The sequence below is a fragment of the Geotrypetes seraphini genome, chromosome 3 (genome assembly GCF_902459505.1).
Source record: "Geotrypetes seraphini chromosome 3, aGeoSer1.1, whole genome shotgun sequence".
Lineage (NCBI taxonomy): Eukaryota > Metazoa > Chordata > Amphibia > Gymnophiona > Dermophiidae > Geotrypetes > Geotrypetes seraphini.
The window spans coordinates 246,042,023-246,062,037 of record NC_047086.1 but is presented as its reverse complement, the minus strand read 5'-3'; the positions used below and the strand labels follow the sequence as shown (position 1 = coordinate 246,062,037).

General features: G+C 44.4%; 1 protein-coding gene across 11 annotated transcripts in view; it reads left to right on the top strand.

Annotated features, from left to right (window-relative positions):
- STXBP5 (syntaxin binding protein 5) overlaps positions 1 to 20,015 on the top strand; it is a 904,657-nt gene that overhangs the window by 216,152 nt on the left and 668,490 nt on the right. For all 11 annotated transcript variants that reach the window (XM_033939585.1, XM_033939588.1, XM_033939587.1 and 8 more), the window contains exons 3-4: positions 447 to 528; positions 17,211 to 17,311. In XM_033939585.1, coding sequence (XP_033795476.1) covers positions 447 to 528; positions 17,211 to 17,311 — 183 coding nt within the window. The remainder of the gene's footprint in view (positions 1 to 446; positions 529 to 17,210; positions 17,312 to 20,015) is intronic.

Genomic DNA, 20,015 nt, shown 5'->3' with positions numbered 1-20,015 from the left:
TTACATTAAGAGGCAGGAGTGATGCCCATTTGCTGCTGCTTCTGATGCCATAATCTAGAAAATTTGGTGCATTTCAGGATAACATGCAGGATTAGGCCCTACATTTTGTCAAGATGGCTGCGCTGGAGTCAAGAGTAATTTGACCCCGTGACTACAGCCAAATCTGTGACCCCTTGGAGGTGCAGAATAATGCTGCACCCATGGAGAGACTACCTAGGAAGTGACTCCAAATGCAGGTTTTATGATCCCATTTGGCGTCCTGACCCACAGTATTCTTGGGTACAAACATAAGCACGATTAGCTAAATTTATGATACAAGCATCAGATGCCAATTCTAATCAAAATTTAAAATATGTTTTTACATCAAACCTTAATACTATCTCTTATGTTGCTTTCTGTATGTGTATGTGCAATCATTCACATGTTGCTCCTTAATACAATATCAGATTTGGTCGACCGGGAGTCGAATGCTACTGCCAACATGATAATGGAGCTCCAGTAATCCAGCTTCAGTTCCTGATTAATGAGGTTGGTAACATAACTACTGCTAAAATATGGGGTGGAATTTTTAACACAAGTTTTCCTTTTTTCCCCTCTTGTTATAGTTATGTTGCTTGCAAATATTGCCTGGAAATGAAGTCCACCCTGAGGTGCTATAAAAAAAATTATTTTGTAAGTCATCTGTATTTGTGCCTTGGGGAAGAAGCTTTGTGCTATAGAATTTGTGACAGTTGTGCTCAGACCACATCAACTGTCAACAGACCACTTGAACAATTGGTTCATTAATTAGTTCCTTTCGCAGTACAAGTAGAAACAACTCCCACTCATTCACTGAAAGTGTTAACATTGTAAATATTTTCGTCTTTTTTTTTTTTTTTTTTTTTCAAATTCATTTATTAGGATCCACAGATGAGATAAATATCCTTATAACACTTTTTTCTGCGGTCTGGGTGTTGCTAACTGATCAGCTTCTGTGAGTTTGGTACTTCTCTTATTGAAAAGTTGTAGAGGCCCAACATAGAAAGCTACCATGGGCAGAAGTTCACAGTTAATGAGTGGTCTGCTTGCTCCTTATGGGCTGCATTATGCAGAAAGGGATTTAGGGCTCAAATTAATTCACATAATAGATGTATTAAAATATATGGTAAAGAGGCTGTTAGCAATGCAGAGAACCGCCTTAATCAGAACCTCACTACTAGACAAAGAAGAACTTAGACCCCATTTACCTACCCCTCATTCAAAGGGACTCAACGCAAGAAGATGTTTGACAACCTACTAGCGACGATGCAGCGAAACTTGACCACTCCATCTCCAACTTGCTGACAACAACGAGCGACTAAAAAATCATTTCGAAAGGGAATCAAAACCCTGCTATTCAAAAAATTTATCCAGATATCTTAACTCTTCCCCTGTCCTCTCCCCTCCCTTGTAAATCCCCCCCCAAAGTCTCACACTGTCTTGTAATTTCTTCTTTCCAAAGTATCAACCATGTATACAGCTCCCTAAATTGCAATTCTCCTGGAAATGTCTAGTTAAATTATTTTGTAATCCGCCTAGAACTGCAAGGTATGAGCGGAATAGAAGTCACTAATGTAATGTAATGTAAGCTTCAATTATCCCAGGACAAGCAGGCAGCATATTCTTAACGCATGGGTGACGTCACCGACAGAGCCCCGGTACGGACACTTTTAACTAGAAAGTTCTAGTTGGCCGCACTGCGCATGCGCGAGTGCCTTCCCGCCCGACGGAGGAGTGCGTGGTCCCAAGTTTCTTCGTTTCCGCGGAGCGAAGAAGACGCGTGTGTTTTCAATGGCCATTGAAAAGTCAGTTCCTGCCTTCCCGCTCGCGTAAATTTTTGTTCTTTTTCTCTTTTTCCCTTCGGGTTACTTCCCTTTTTATTTAAAAAAAAAAAAAAAAAAATTGTCGATTTTTCTTCATTTTTCAGGCCGGCCCCAGCGGGGCCTGTTGCCACCATACAGGCCTCCGTCTTCGATTTTGCAGAGGCCGTGTTTCCCTTCATGCCCCCTCAGCCGGGCTTTAAGAAGTGCCAGCGGTGTGCACGCCCGATCTCCCTCACCGACCCGCACAATTGGTGCCTGCAGTGCTTGGGTCCGGATCATCGGGCTGACACTTGCACCCGCTGTGCCACTCTTAAAAAGCGCACATTGAAAAATAGGCAGATCCAGCAAAATATTCTTTTCGGTACCGGATCTGCCATGGAACCTGCCGCGACGTCGACAGCACCTCAAAAGTCGGCACCGACTACTTCGACGCCACCAGATCCTTCTTCGGGGTCGCTGGCCCCAGGTAAGCCGGCTAAGAAGCCTTCCACTTCCCTTGAGCGCCCTCCTGCCACGGCTGCGACTCCGGTCCTCCCGGCATCGCGCTGACCCCCACAAACGCTCCGCTCCGATATCGGTGAGTGCCTCGTCATCGGCCTCCTCGTCGCCAGAGCGTGGAGCGGCACCTATGGTACCGAAGAAGAAAAAAGCGGTACCGGTGCCTCCCCTGGAAGACCGCATCGCGGCCATACTCCAAACCCAATTGCAACAGCAGCTGCAGCAACAACTCCAGCACCTGTTGCCGGCAATGTTGGCCCCACACCTTCCGATGCAGGACCGGTCCGAGCCTCGCACGGTCCCTTCGGTGTCGACCCCCTCGGTACCGCTTAACACTTCCATGCCAGTGCTCTCGGCTGAACCACACCGTTCCCATCCTATGGTGCAGGCCCGCTCTGATACCGACCCTTCCCGGCACCTGGAACGGCGCCGGTCTTCCTCTCCCGGTACCGCCTCGGTACGCTCCAGCAAGTCTCTCTCCAAGACCCGCCATACTGAGCCCTCCACACCGACGTCCCGCCGTGCGCACCCTGACATCAGGGACCCGGACTTATGGGAAGAATCCCCACCCGGTACCGAGGAAGACGCTTCATCGACAGACGAGAAACCCTCGGTGGCTGATACCGGTTCAAAACCCGAACAGTCCTCTTTCACCAAATTCCTCAGGGAGATGTCGGAGGCTCTTTCCATTCCCTTAGAGTCCGACTCTAAAAAGTCCCAGGCTTTTCTCGATGCCCTAGACTTTGAGCAACCTCCCAAGGAATTCCTTAAGTTACCCGTCCACGACATCCTACGGGAAACTTTTTACAAAAATTGGGAGAACCCCCTCACTGTTCCCGGGGCCCCTCGCAAACTGGATAGCTTGTACCGGGTCATTCCAATCCCAGGGTTTGACAAGCCTCAATTGCCCCATGAGTCTCTCCTGGTAGAGTCCACCTTGAAGAAAACTCAGGGTTCCAGTGTCTATGCCTCCACCCCTCCTGGCAGAGAGGGAAAAACTATGGATAAGTTTGGCAAGCGCCTTTTCCAGAATGCGATGCTGGCCAACAGGGCAAATAATTACACCTTTCACTTCTCCTTCTACATGAAGCATCTGGTGCAACAACTCTCCGCCTTACAAAAATACATCCCTGAACGTAAGGTCCCCCTCTTCCAACAGCAAATTTCCAGTCGGCTCCAACTCCGGAAATTCATGGTACGCTCCATTTATGACTCGTTTGAGCTGACCTCTCGAGCATCTGCCATGGCTGTTGCCATGCGGCGTCTGGCCTGGCTGAGGGTTTCTGACCTCGACATCAACCATCAAGACCGCCTGGCTAACACACCTTGTCTTGGTGATGAACTCTTCGGGGAGTCCCTGGACTCAACAACCCAGAAACTCTCGGCACATGAGACCAGGTGGGATACTCTGGTGAAATCTAAAAAGAAGACTCCGCCTGCTCGCCCCTACAGACAGCAGTCTTCCTACCAGTGCAGGTTCTCGGCCAGACCTCTCAACCCGCCACAACAGCAGCCTCGCCGACCTCGTCACCAGCATCAATCTCAGGCTCGCTCCCAGTCTCACCAACCTGCCAAGCCTCTTCCTCCGTCAAAACCATCTCAACCCTTTTGACTCCTTTCTCCAGGGCATAGCCAGTCTCCCACCATCATTGCCTCTTCCTCAGCCTATCGGAGGACGCCTCCAACTTTTCCTCAGCCGTTGGGAGGTCATCACATCAGACCAGTGGGTCCTCAACATCATTCGCCACGGCTACTCTCTCAACTTCCAGACTCTTCCACCAGACAGTCCTCCCATAGAGTCTGCTTTCCACTCCTCCCAATCCTCCCTCCTCCTGAGGGAGGTCCACTCCCTCCTTCTTCTCAACGCCATCGAAGAGGTACCCCCAGACCAAAGAGGTCAGGGATTCTACTCCCGCTACTTCCTGGTTCCCAAGAAGACAGGAGACCTCCGTCCCATCCTCGATCTCCGGGACCTCAACAAGTGTCTGGTCAAGGAAAAGTTCAGAATGCTCTATCTTGCCACGCTTTACCCTCTTCTCTCTCAACACGACTGGCTATGTTCCCTAGACCTCAAAGAGGCCTACACTCACATTCCAATCCATCTGACTTCACGTCGCTCCCTCCGATTTCAGATATAGCACCGCCACTATCAGTACAAAGTGCTACCCTTTGGTCTTGCATCATCGCCCAGGGTGTTCACCAAGTGCCTTATTGTGGTGGCGGCCTTTCTCAGGTCTCACAAACTCCAGGTGTTCCCCTACTTGGACGATTGGTTGGTGAAAGCACCTACGTCTCCACTTGTGCTACAAGCCACTCAGCACACCATCTCCTTCCTCCATTTCCTGGGGTTCGAGATCAACTACCCCAAGTCGCATCTGCTTTCCACACAGCGACTTCAGTTCATTAGAGCCGTTCTCGACACCACTCTGATGAGGGCGTTTCTCCCCTCCGACCGCCAACGGACCCTGCTCCACCTCTGCCGTCAGGTGCTCCTTAATCACTCCATTCCAGCTCGGCAGATGATGGTCCTCCTTGGCCACATGGCCTCGACGGTCCATGTGCTTCCTCTGGCGCGACTCCACCTCAGGACACCTCAATGGACTCTAGCCAACCAATGGTCACAGACCACGGATCCTCTTTCTCATCCCATCTCTGTGACATCATCTCTTCAGCAATCTCTTCAATGCTGGTTGAACTCCTCCAATCTTTCCAGGGGTCTACTCTTTCATCCACCCCCTCACTCCATGATCATAACCACAGATGCCTCCCCCTATGCATGGGGAGCTCACCTGGGAGATCTTCGCACCCAGGGACTCTGGACCCATCAGGAGCGTCAACATCACATCAATTTCCTGGAACTCAGGGCCATGTTCTACGCTCTCAAGGCCTTCCAGCACCTTCTCTACCCTCAGGTTCTTCTCCTGTGCACAGACAACCAAGTCGCCATGTACTACATAAACAAGCAAGGCGGCACCAGATCTCCCTTCCTCTCTCAGGAGGCCATCCGCATCTGGACCTGGGCCACGACCCACAGTCTCTTCCTCAAGGCTGTCTATATCCAGGGCGAACAGAACTCCCTGGCCGACAATCTCAGCCGCATCCTTCAACCTCACGAGTGGACTCTGGATCCTCCCACACTCCGCTCCATCTTTGCTCAGTGGGGCACTCCTCAGGTGGACCTCTTTGCAGCTCCTCACAACCATCAACTGCCCCAATTCTGTTCCAGACTCTTCTCTCCTCATCGTCTGGCCCCGGATGCATTCCTGCTCAACTGGACGGATCGGTTCCTCTATGCCTTTCCTCCACTGCCTCTGATGTTGCGGACGTTATTCAAACTCCGCAGGGACAGAGCCACCATGATTCTCATCGCCCCTCGGTGGCCTCGCCAACACTGGTTCTCCCTCCTACTCCAGCTAAGCTCCAGAGAACCCATTCCTCTTCCTGTGTTTCCTACTCTACTTACACAGCAGCATCAGTCTCTACTGCATCCCAATCTGTCCTCGCTCCACCTGACAGCTTGGTTTCTCTTGGGCTGACCTCTCCAGAGAATCTGTCTCAGCCTGTCCGTCGTATTTTGGATGCCTCCAGGAAACCGGCCACTCTCCAATGTTACCATCAGAAGTGGACCCGGTTCTCCTCTTGGTGTCTACTACATCACCACGATCCCACCTCATTGGCGGTGGAAACTGTACTGGACTTTTTGCTCTCTCTGTCCGACGCTGGCCTCAAGTCTACCTCAATCAGAGTCCACCTCAGTGCCATCACTGCGTTTCATGAGCCTATCCTCGGAAAACCTCTCACGGCTCATCCCCTGGTTTCCCGGTTCATGAGAGGCCTCTTCAATGTCAAACCACCTCTGAAGCTCCTCCAGTCATCTGGGACCTGAATGTGGTTTTATCAGCCCTCATGAAACCTCCTTTTGAGTCTCTTGCCACAAATTCGCTCAAATTTCTTACGTGGAAGGTGTTTTTCCTCATTGCCATCACCTCTGCCAGGAGGGTTAGTGAGCTGCATGCACTGGTTGCCGACCCACCTTTCACTGTTTTTCACCATGACAAGGTGGTTCTGCGTACCCATCCTAAATTCCTTCCCAAGGTGGTCTCGGACTTCCACCTCAACTAGTCCATTGTGTTGCCTGTCTTTTTCCCTAAGCCTCATTCTCATCCTGGGGAACAGGCGTTGCACACGCTAGACTGTAAGCGTGCCCTTGCATACTACCTTGACTGTACCAGGGCTCACCACTCGTCCCCTCAGTTCTTTCTGTCCTTCGACCCTAACCGTCTAGGTCGTCCTGTCTCTAAACTGACGCTTTCCAACTGGCTTGCTGCCTGCATTGCGTTCTGTTATGCTCATGCCGGTCTCTCACTGGAAGGTGCTGTCACGGCCCACAGGGTCAGAGCTATGGCTGCTTCTGTGGCTTTCCTCCGTTCCACGCCCATCGAGGAAATCTGCAAGGCTGCCACTTGGTCCTCAGTTCACACGTTCACTACTCACTACTGTCTGGACACCTTCTCCAGACGGGATGGACACTTCGGCCAATCTGTGTTACATAATTTATTTTCCTAATGGCCAACCATCCCCCCTTCCCTCTCTGTTTGCTTAGAGGTCACCCATGCGTTAAGAATATGCTGCCTGCTTGTCCTGGGATAAAGCACAGTTACTTACCGTAACAGGTGTTATCCAGGGACAGCAGGCAGATATTCTTACGTCCCACCCACCTCCCCGAGTTGGCTTCTTAGCTGGCTTATCTTAACTGGGGACCATGCACTCCTCCGTCGGGCGGGAAGGCACTCGCGCATGCGCGGTGCGGCCAACTAGAACTTTCTAGTTAAAAGTGTCCGTACCGGGGCTCCGTCAGTGACGTCACCCATGCGTTAAGAATATCTGCCTGCTGTCCCTGGATAACACCTGTTACGGTAAGTAACTGTGCTATTTGTGCACTGATGTCTACAGTATGAGAAAATTACTGCTAGGTCTGAGGTAGCATAGAAGGATAGGGAAAGCCCCCCCCAATCTCCTCAACCCCAATAGCTTTCTTCATTAACCCAAACTTTGCCTGTTAGTCTAGCAGCCCCCTTCCTCTATCCCTGAACAATCCAACTCCTTTTCACCCTTCCCCCATAACACCCAAAAAACCTGTAGTCTAGTGGCTCCCAATGCCTATCTGATGCTACTGTCCTGACTTCCAATAATAATCCCTGTTAATCTAGCAGCTTACCTACCCTCCTAAATCCCTAGTATCTAGCAGCACACCTATCCTCTGACCACTACCCTCAGGTACCCCCTCACACCCAGGTTTACTTTAAAAAAAGCAGGATCCATACATATTTGCTGCTGTCTCTGATGCCATCAAATTGAAAAATTGCAACGCCTGATCCCTAATGGTGCATCCTGGGATACACCGAGAGGGGGGTCGGTCTACTAAACAAGGAATTTTCCCCTTATTTGTTATTGTTGATGGAGACTAATTTGAACAAAGTAGGACATCTTTTATTCATTTTTTTAAATTTTGTTATATAAATAAATAGATGAATTTTAATAATGGAGTCATGTAATAAGCCCTAATAATATACGGATCTGTATTCAAAGCAGTTCAAGCAAGCATGAGAGACTTCTGCCCTAGTAAATCACTTGGGGCTGCTTATCTGTTGTATTTAGCAACATTTAACTGGACACTGCCACTGAATATTGGCACTAACTGGCCATTTTAGACTCGAGCAGGAGAGGAGATTACAGGGGAGGTACCAGTAGCTTTGCAGGCTATGTCAGTTTTCAGTGCCAGGGCCCGCATTGCTAAGTGGGCATTTAGGACGGTACAAAAATCTGTCCTAACTATGCCTAAATAGCTACAAAAGGGCCAGCTCTGTGTATCTGTATAACTTCTGGGTTACCAATCCTGAGTCCCATCCAACCCCCCTTTCCTGAAACCCTCATTCCTCCTCACTCAATTAGCAACCCTGCTTCTGATTTTTCCCATAGTCCTTCTCCCCACATCCCATCGTTCCCCTCCTTTTCTGCTCCTCCCATCCTTCCAAGGTTCTATTCTTCCCTCCAAACCCTCTTCCCAGGATGACTTCCTAGGCCAAAGTCACTTCTGTGCATCACTTCCTCATTCCTATTATTTGACCACTGATCTAGATACAGTAGAATCCTGATTAACTGGTATTTAAGCAACTGACACGCTAATCCAACCTACAAAAAAAAAAATCACCAGAAAAAAAAATCCCTGAATCAGCAGCGTTCTTGAGTCACGAACACCCGTTACCTCCATCTCTCCAGCCCTGAAGCAGTGGTTGTAGCAGCAGTCTTGAGCTGCGAACCCACCTCCCTCTTCCCTCCAGCCCTGAAGCAGCAGAAGTGGCAGCATTCTTGAGCCGCGAACTCTCCTTCCTCCCTCCAGCCCCGAAGCAGCTGAAGTAGTGGTGGTCCTGAGCCGCAAACCCCTTCCCTCCCTTACTCAAAGCAGTAGCGGCAGCGCCAAAAATAGGCTTCTGGTGGCCAGCTCTAGCAGGACCTTTCCTCTGATGCATCAGAAGTGCTGCGTCAAAGAAAAGGCCCTGCTGGGGCTGGCCGCCAGCAGTCTGTTTTCAATTCTGACTCTGCTGACCGTCTATCTACCACTGCTGCTTCGGGAAAGGGAGAGGGGAGGGGTGTTCGCAGCTCTGGACTGCTGCCACCTTTGCTGCTTCAGGGCTGGGAGGATAGGAGGGAATTGAGATCTGGCGTTAGGACACGCCTTGTCTTTCTAACGACAATATTTTTACAGTAACTCTCAAGCAACCAGAAAAAGTTATCTGACCTCCACCAATCCTCATAGGTGTCGGATAACTAAAAGTTTACTGTATAATGCTGATGTCTGTTTTATATACAGGATCACAATACTGTTTCGTGTCTCATCCCTATTTAACATACTGTTAAATTCCAGACAGCTGTTTATCATGGCATAATTCTTCCAGCGGTTGCTCTTCTTTATAATATCAATAGAAATTGTAAACCCACTGAGCCTCTCTTCCATAGAACAGGTTAGTCATAATACATTCTTCTATAGGAGCGGGGTCCCGCACTTTATTGCATACTGTTCACGCTGCCGTTGGGGGTGTGTGGGGGGGTGCAACCCCTCACATTATAGAGAAAACGGAACTTTTCCCCAAAAAATCAGAAAAAGTTCTGTTTTCTCTATAATGGAGGGTTCCAACCCCCCCCCCCAACAGCAGCGCAAACACTATGCAGTAAAGTGAGGGGGTTCCCCACTCACACCCCACTTTGGAGCTCTTTAAAACTAAGTTTTCCCGCGGCACGCTGGTGTCTTGCGTTGAATTGTCTGCCCTCCATTGTCGGCGCTCTGGTGTCTCGCGCGAGACTGACTGTGAACCTTCCTTGGGGCCCTCAGACAGTTGCTTTTCAAATTCTGTAAATGCATTAATTTCAATCTTGCCCATTTGATAGAAACTGCAAACAATCTCGTCAGTGAGTTATTCAGGTGTGTCATTTATGGAATTTTCTACTGTTGACAATCCAGAATAAAGTGAGTTTTTAAAACATATCCTTGGAAGTGCTGTAGAATCAATAATAGTATTAATTTTTAATGTTTAATACCCAGTCTGAACAAGCAGGTCAGGGCTGTTTACAAAATTATTAGTATGTGTAACCTTGAAATCTTTAGATGGCCCTCAGAGCTTTCACATACTCACACTGTGGCTATTTACTTGAAAAAGGTTGTAGAACACTGTTCTGTGGTTATCTCCACATTAGCTGAGTTGCAGAAAAAATGTTCAAGCCTCATGTGAATTTTAATTTCAGGCAAAATAGATTGTTAGCTTATTGCCAGTTGACTTCTATAAGTGGCCTGATTGCTAAGAAACAATACCAAAGATAGATGGTCTCAACTTGCAACATATCCTGTCTGATTTTTTTTGTTATTACAGTGCAGCTCTCCATTATATCCTGATTTTCTCAAGGGCTGGGTACCTTAACTATATTCCATCATCCAACCACTTGCACCATTGAGGAAATTCTTCAATTCTTGAAGACATTCAAAGATCTGGATGACTTCATTATATGTAAAAGAAGACAGAGGAGATGACCAAATGAAACCAGCAGGGTGACCTGGTAATTTAACACACTTAGGGTCCTAGTTATTTAGTATATGAGGACTCAACATAGGCTATGTTTCAGCACTACTGCCTTCATCAGGAGTCCAGTAGATCAGGAAACAACTATGTTAATAAGAATAAACAATTATGTTGGAATAGTGAATTGATTTTTTTTTTTTTTGGGGGGGGGGGTTTGTTTATGACAGAAAAAGGCTACTGAGTCAATCAGCAACAGGAAAACCACAATCTCTGGTGTCAGCGATCTGGTAACTTGTAGATAAGTTGCTGCTGATTGCTCCATAATCTTTGTTTATGGCAAACAAAAATCAACTGTTCACTATTCCTAAATAATTATTTTCATTAAGAGTTGTTTCCACATCCATTGGACTCCTGATTCAGTCAGTAGTGTTAGAACATGGCCCATGTGAAGTCCACATATACTGAATGACTAGGAACCTAAGAGTGTTAAATAAAAGACATTATTTTAGTGCAACAGCTTACCCTATTTGTTTCATTTTGTCATCTCCACTGTGTTTTTTTCTGTCGTGATCTTTTATGAAGCTTGGTTTTTCTCGTTTTGTTTTGTATTATTTTATGTAACCCACATTCTCACAGAGTAGAATATGCTGAACTTTGCATTCAGCTGTTTGAGTGTCAGAAAGCCAGAAGGAGTTTCCTGTGCTAAAAAGTAGTCTTAATCAAATTGGCTTTAAATAGATTTTTACCATCCAATTGAAGCAGGCCTTCATGGAAACAGGAAGTAGGCGGGACCTGGTAGAGAAGAAGGCCTGAAGCGGGCAACAGCAGCGAATTCAAGTTTCAAGTTTATTTAAAAAATTTTAAACCGCTTAATCAGATTTCTAAGCGGTGAATTGTAAACGCTGTGGCTGCTTGAAGAAGTTAATGACACCAAGCCTTGGAGCACCCGGGGCAGATTGCTTCTCCTCCTCTCTCCCCCCCCCCCCACCAGTACGCCACTGTCCAAATGTTACTTTTCAGCAGGGCCCTGACATGACAGCCATTCTCACAAGCTGCCGGTGGCTGCCCTGAAGTTTGCCACAATGTCCCATTTCCAACAGGGCAGATTGCCGCATAGGGAAAGCTTCGGGGCAGCCAGTGGCAGCTTGTGAGAAATGGCTGCCATGTCGGGGCCCCACCGAAAAGTAGCAAATCAGGAAGCGAGGGAGATAGAGAGAAGGGAAAGAGAAGTTCAGACCGCGGGGCCCCCTGGATCTGTGGGGCCCAGGGCAGCTGCCCTGTTTGCTCCTCCCTAATGCCGGCCCTGGGGCCCCACTGACAATTTCGGGCCCTAGGCACGTGTCTCCTGGCCCTACCCTTTAATCTGGCCCTGGGTGAGCCTGGTGTTTATGTTTATTAAGAACTTTATAATTCGTATAACAGCCTAAAAGGATCTAAGCGGTTTACAATACACAATTCATATTCATCAAGAAAAGAACTCCATTAAAAATAGAAAAGGAAAGATTAAGAACAAAAGTTAAAGTTCTTTTTTCCCTCATAAAATATCATAGCAAATATCTCAACAGTAACAATTTTAATAGTAAAACAATAAAACACAGATCACAGTCCCAAACTCTATTCTAAGTTGAGAAAGCCAATTGGAAAAAATGTGCTTTTAAAATTTATATATGATTCTTCACTTCTCATGGCTATGGGCAGATTATTCCATAACCATGGAACTAAATAAAAAAATGCACAATCTCTAGTTGATGCAAGAGATGCCTTCGAAATATGAGGAACGACTACCCTATTGTCATATAGAGATGTGCTTTCTGTGTTCTGTTGTGCATTTGCAAACAAAGAATACAGGTAGGTCATGGTCAGGCCCCAAGCACCCTACACACCAGTTGTGTGGGTCCATTTTAGATATCACCTTATTACATTGGGTGCTTCTTTTGAAGCCACTGGGAGTCTTCTGGGGAGTATTGAAAATAACCGGCTAAATCAAAAGGCTCAATATTGAGGACAAAAATGGGCTTAACTCAAGCTGAACCTATTGCTGTGGCCTAAGAGGGCCTCGGGAGCCGCAAAAAAGAAAGAAAACCTAAAAATGCTAAAAAAAAAAAAAAAAAGTTGAAGGGAGAAATTGAAAATAAAATTATAAGAAGATGCAGAAAAAAGGCACAGGAAGGCACAAAATTGTGAGGAAAAAAAAAGACACTGAAGAGGAGATCAATTGAATGCGACCTCCCTAGATCTGCCGAAAAAACAGAAAGGGTCCCACAATTCGTACATCAGGCAGAAAGGCAGTCACACATGTGCAATGGGACTGCTGCCAAAAGCCTCAAAGTTATAGAGCGTTGGGTAGTGTCTTCACCAAGCTCTATCAGGATGATGTCACTCAAATTTAAGGATACCTCTGTTCTGCTTGTCCTTGGAGAAAGAGGTTTTTGACATTATGGTAATGAGGGTTACTGGTGGCATAGGAGGCTGGCTGTCTAGATGCTGTTAGTTATTTCTCAGGTCTTTTCCCTTCTTTTTCTAAAATTCCCTATGTTGTTTCTCCATTTTTCTCTCAGTTGTATTGTATGCTGATTGGTGTTTCAGCTGCATTAGTCAGAGTCTATTTGAATTCTGTAGTGAAAGGATAATTAGTATCTTCTTGTTAAGAGAAGATACTAATTATTTACATTCTAGAAAATATGCATAAGGCCATGTTTAAGATAGCTTTGGGTTTACAGGGTGGATGAATATATTATAAATTTCACTGGTTCTAAGCTTAGAATAATGCTTGAATTTATTTTAAATCACATTATGGATATTGGTATTTCAATTTTCTGCTATAGAGTTTAATAAATAGTTTTGTGAAGAATGGAATAAGTAATTAATAAATCAAATTTTCTAAAGGTAGCGTTTTCATAAATTTCTGTAGTCCATTCACTTCCCCTATAACGCTTTGCCTATTGCATAGATTTTACCATGCAGCAGACATTAGTATAGACCCATACTAATGGGTTAAAAAGAAAGAAACCTACATTGGTTGCTTAACCCTTTATTTGGCATTGTTGCTCAGAACCAACATGAGTCTTCGATGGCTGTTATGGGAGATCTGCATCTCCAAATGCCTATTACTTGGCACTGTTGCTCTCGCTCAACATCAAGTTACGTAAAGCAGCCGTTTCACCATCTGCCTATTAAAGGGTTAATGCAGGTTGGGGTGTGTCAGGGCATGACAGGGTTGGAGCAGAGACAAGGCCAGCTGTGACAGCACATAGGTCAGTACCGTGCACTAGCTATCACAACTGTTGATATCGTGTCTGCACTTATTGGCAGTCTAGTATCATGGCAGCTGCCCCAACTGCCCCAAAAATATTTTTTTATTTGGCTTTAACTCACACTTGTTTTCAGTAGTAGCTCAAGGTGAGTTACTTTAAGATATGCTAAGTAATTTCCCTTTTCCTGATGGGCTCACATTCTGTTTGTACATGACTTGTCCAGTAGCACAAACGGCAGCAGCAGGATTTGAACAGGGCTTTCCTGGATGTCAGCCCAGTGCCTTAACCACTAGGCATCTACTCCATTTCCCAATCAACTCCTCCTCTACCATGACCTTACCCCCTTTCCTCTGAAACTCACCTGGGGATTCCCTAATAGTCTAGTGCAGGGGTAGGCAATTCTGGTCCTCGAGAGCCAGAGCCAGGTCAGGTTTTCAGGATATCCACAATGAATATGTATGAGATGGGTTTGCATGCAGTGCCTCCTTGAGATGCAAATCTATCTCATGCATATTTATTGTGGATATCCTGAAAACCTGACCTGGGCTCCGGTTCTCGAGGTCCGGAATTGCCTACCCCTGGTCTAGTGGGATGGGACTGGAGCATTTCCCCTCTGCCCCTACCCTGTCAGGCTGTAAGTGTCAAATGGCACTGATGAACCTTTAGTAGTAGTACTACTACTAGGGTTTGTCCTTCCATTTAAGGGCATTTGCTCCTTATATGGAAGGATGGCTTCCATTATTAGTACTGTAAGACTACTGCTAGGTGTCATTGGTGCCATTCTGTGCTTGAGATGGAGGGGGGTAGGGCTGGGTCTGTTGGGGAAGGATTGGGGGTGGATAGAAGAGTGGGGTGTTTGTGATTTGGCAGAGGTGGGAACTGATGATAGAAACATAATGGCAGATAAAGGCATCCAGTTTGCCCATCCACAGTAACTATTATCTCTTCTTCTCTCTAAGAGATCTCGCGTGCCTATCCCATACCTTCTTGAATTCAGATACCACCTCTTCCAGGAGATTGTTCCACGCGTCTACCTATTTCTGTAAAAAAGTATTTCCTTAGATTACTCCTGAGCCTATCGCCTCTTAACTTCATCCTATGCCCTCTCATTCCAGAGCTTTCTTTCACCATGTAGGTATTTAAACGTCTGTATTATATCTTCCCTCCCGCCTTTCCTCCAAAATATACAGATTGAGATCTTTAAGTCTGTCTCCATACGCCTTAAGATGAAGACCACATACCATTTCAGTAGCCTTCTTCTGGACCGACAACATTCTTTTTATATCTTTTTTAAGGTGCGGTCTCACTAGAGTCATGTACAGGGGCATCAGTACCTCCTTTTTCCTACTCGCCATACCTCTCCCTATGCACCTTAGCATCCTTCTAGCTTTCGCCGTCGCCTTTTCAACCTGTTTGGCCACCTTAAGATCATCACATACAATCACATCCAAGATAGTTTCATTGTTTAACCAATAGAATTGAAATAAGAATATTTTGTGCAGATCTTATGGAATGTCAAAGAGTAAAGATCCTGATAGTATTCAATAGATAAGATGATGCTATCAGCAGTAATAACAAAACAAAAATAGTTGAAAGCTTGAATTTGAAATAAGATAAGCAACCAATATAATGCTCTCAAAATTGAGCTGGCCTTATTCAAAAAGTTTGACTGTGGTGTTACAGATTAATTGCAGCCTGGTCAATGATTTTTTGTTGTTGTTGTTTTACTCACTGCTGCATAAACAAAATTAAAATAGTCTAGTGTCAGTAGGTAAATTATTCCAGGCCTGAGCTGCTTTACCCAATCGATTATGCTCTCTAGATCAGTGTTTCTCAACTCAGTCCTGGAGTACCTCCTTGCCAGTCAGGTTTTTAGGATATCCACAATGAATATGCATGAAAGAAATTTGCATATAATGGAGGCAGTGTGTGCAAATTTCTTTCATGCATATTCATTGTGAAAACCTGACTGGCAACAGGGTATTCCAGGACCAAGTTGAGAAACGCTGCTGTAGATGAAACCAGTCTCATTTGCTGAAGAATCCAGCAATTGGCATCTGATGGTGGGATGGTTGGTATTGTACCCCAAGCATGAATAAACTAAACTAAACCTTAGGTTTGTATACCGCAATCATCTCCACAATAGTTGTAAGCTTCTCCTGAGCATAGACTAGAAATCATGACCCATTGCAGTGGTACCTTGGTTTGCGAGCATAATTCGTTCCAGAAGCATGCTCGCAATCCAAAGTACTCGTATAGCAAAGCAACTTTCCCCATAGGCCATAATGGCAACTCGGATGATTCGTTCCACCCGAGCCGATACCCGAGCTGACCCCGGGAACTGGCAGTATTGCTCCCCCCAAGGCCACTGGCGCTTCTCCCTCCCTTCGCGATCACTTCATCCCCCCTCCACTGACCAGCCCTGTCCTTACCCGTGCGCCGCCGGTGTTAGAAAGTGCCTGCGCTAGTTCTGCTGGGCTGCTGCTGGGCCTTGAGCATCTGCGCATGCTCAAGGCCTTCTGGATCTCACACTCTCCGAGATTCTCATGAGATCTCAAGTCTCATGAAAAGCTCAGAGAGGGTGAGATTCAGAAGGCCTTGAGCATGCTCAGGGCCCAGCAGCAGCCCAGCAGAAAACCGGTGGCAGTCACTTTCTAACAACAGCAGCGCACGGGTAGGGACAGGGCCGGTTAGTGAAGGGGGAGGAGGCGATCGCGAAGGGAGGGAGAAGCACCGGTGGCCTCGGGGGGAGCAATACTGCCAGTTCCCCAGGTCGGGTCGGGTGGGGGCTCGCAAATCGAGTCAATGCTCGGTTTGCGAGTTACAGTTTGCTCGAGTGTTTTGCTCATCTTGCAAAACACTCGCAAACCGCGTTACTCGCAAACCAAGGTTTGATTGTATTGTGAATCCATGAAAAATTCCACCAGAGAAATGCTACAAACATTGATCTTTAATCATCCTATAATTATCCATCTTTCCTAGTTTGTTTTTATGCTTAGTATCTATAAAGTGTACAAAAAACATGAATTTTGTTTTATTAAAAATTATGTATTTCTGATCACTTGGATTATAACAATTTGTGTGCCTGTGGAACATGTATGATTCCTAGGAAATGTATAGCTTCATTCATTTTACATAATGTAATAGATCTATCTGTTTATAATGATTAATAGACCAAGTATCCATTAATATTATCAAATTTTTATATAATTTTAAGAATCAAATATGCTGTTTATATACATTATTACAGTTCTTTGGTAAATTTTTATATTTATGTTTTATATATTTAGATGTATAAAAATATTGTATTTTGAATAAAGGAGAAATATTTTCAGAAATCATGCCATTTAAATTAGGGCTAGATAAGGCAATTTTTGATTATATTCAAAATATCTACATATTGATTCTCTTATCATAAACTATTTGATTTTCAGTAAGGGAAATAAAATAAGTGTAGAGGGTTGGAAGAGCTGAGCTTTCTGTGGATTCAGGTTTGAATGTAGTTTGCACAATTCTGGTCCAAACTGTCTCTTAATATTTTTAAGGGAGCTCTTGTGAGTGCCTTGGCTGATGACAGCTTACATCTATGGAATTTGCGTCAAAAGAGGCCTGCCATACTGCATTCTCTCAAATTTAACAGAGAAAGGTAAGAAATCATAAAAATATGGCAAAGTATAACTTGTTTCAGCTTTTTAAACACATAGATGCCTCTGCATAGTCTCTCTATTTGTTAATTAATCTTGCAAGGATACTGCTAGCTCCTAGCAATGAGACTAATAAATGTTCAATCTTCTATGTTGATTCAAGGATACAGGAAATAATTTGTAAGATAAATTTCTCTACAGAGTGAAGTTGGTATGAGAATGTATGGTGAGAGTGTGAGGTGATAGGTCTTACTGTTTCTTCAAGACTTTTCTAGGAAGGGAGTGGTCATCATTGTAGTGGATCGGAAATTAGAAAAAGGTATTTGGAACTATGGTCTGGATTATGATTTTGGGTAAACATAAGATAGCAAGAAATTAAAGAACAGAGGAACAATGGGTCAGTTTTGTGGCATTTATTACATTAGTGTTTTAAGTGTCGTGTCAGCAGCTATAGAAGCAATAAATGGCTCTAGTTAATAAAACAAAAGTTTGAAGGAAAAAAAAAGAAGGGGGAAATTGATATGTGCTTATAGATGGGGATAGTTGAAGATGTGTATAGTAGAACAAAAATGTATGTTCAGGAGGGATTAAAAATTCAGGAGACTAGATATGGGAAGAGTGCTAAAGGATAGGTGATTTGAATTGTGTTAGGTAGAATTTGGAAGTACTGTATAGTTGGGACAGTGTAGAAGTACCGTACATGTAAGGTAGAATACACGAGCTTATTTGGAAAGTTATTTGAGTGGGATGAAACTGCAGAATAGGAAAATCAATGGAAAAGAGTGAAATTGGAAGGAACAGGTAGATATTTTGGTTGTTACCTCTCTTTGACGGAGGAAAATATTTACTTATGCAATTCTTTTTGATTATGGATGGAAAAAGATTGTTAATTTAAGCTGTAATAATCATTTGGACAGATTATTGAAATGCACTCTATTTTGGTCTTCCTTAGAACTTGGAAGTGATGGCAACTCCTTCAGAATATGGTTCATGGTAGTGTGGAGATCCTCTCACCATTTTAGTCTGGTTATGAGGGAGTTAAACTGACTTCCAGTTAATTAGAGAATACAAGTTAAGATCTTGGTTACTTTTTTCAAGGTGATGCATCTTACATGGCCAAGACATTTGAAGAATTTGTTGAGCTGGCATTGTCCAGTGAGAGAATTAAGATTGTTACTTGCTTTGTTACAATTATTACTATTTCTGGTTTGCCAGAATTAAAATGGAGAACTTTTTTTTTTTTTTGCTGAGAAAAATGTAATAAGGTTTTGGGAGGGGAGGATAAGAGAGAGGCAATGATTTGATTGTTTTAAAGAGTCAAAATGAAAAAATCCTATTTATAAAACAGTGATTAGATACATCAGAAGCCTGTGTCTATACACATGCAGACTGGCATTGGAATAAAAACTTGAGGTGCATTTAGAAATTGGTTATTTGGGTTTAGAGGCAAAAAAAAATTTAAACTGATCTTTCCCCCTAGGTGTTTGAGTAGGTGGTGATGGTTGTAAGGTAGTGTTATATTTGTGTACACATATATCTTATTGAAATTATATATGAAATTAAAATCCCTGTAGATAAGAAAATTTAGCAAACCTTTTTCAGTTCAAAGATTTTATTGATTTTAATATACAGAAAGAACAGGAAATGTTAACAAGGCAAGATACAGACAAGCTGTACATAGTAAGGAATCTCAAAATGTTGACGAACAATGCAATATAGCAGACTGATCTATGCCTATCTAACAGGAGAGTGGCTGCACAATCCTCAGCCAACATTGTGCACTGTATTCAAAGCACAAAGAGACACCGGAGCCATACCCCATAGGAATGTGAACGATGAGCCATAATGCCAGATTGCTTAGCAAACCTTAAAGACATAAAATTTGAGGGTTGGAAAATAACGGATGTGGGGGGATTTGAACATGTGTGTAAAGAGATAGAACTTTTTGTGAATACTTCAGAGTGCACACATTTACCTGTAGTAATATATGCAATTTTACTTGTCTGTTTAGGCTGCATATGTATATATACAGGTTTCTGGTGTAAATAGGATTTCTTTATCTTACCTCTTCAAAACAATAAACTCATTGCTCCTGCAACTTTTAAATTGGTGCCTTTTTTTCTCTCCCAAAACTTATAATTACATTTTCCTCTTCTGGGTCTGCCATGACTATCACTCTACCTCTGCCTAGAACAAGTTAGCATGGCATGTACTTCCACCAGAGGTCCTCTCCTCAAAGCTGTCGCATCTTACTCCCTCCTATGACTTCATGCTGGACTCTGGAGAGAGTGGGAAGCAGCAGGGCTTGAGTATGGTCCTAGTGCCACCATAATAAGCAAGGTAAAGGTGGCAAGTTGACTCCATTGTGCTTGGTTCCCCTCCCCCCTTCCATACTTACTTTGCTTCTGCTATTGCACAGGCCCTGAGTGAGCTTGTCTATTAATGCCTCCAGCCATTTATTTGCCTAATCTACTGCATTAAAATAAGTGTTGCATGTGATTACTTTTTCTATTATCCAAATTTTGAGATTAATTTTACAACAGGATACGTTGGCAGAAATGATACAGGGGGGCTATGTTGTATTCATTTTATAAAGGCAACATATATGCCTTTTATAAAATAGCTTAGCAGAAAGCTGTTGAAAAGTTATATCTGTTTGTTTGTGCATTGTTGTTACATATAAAATTCCTCAGAGTTATTCATGCA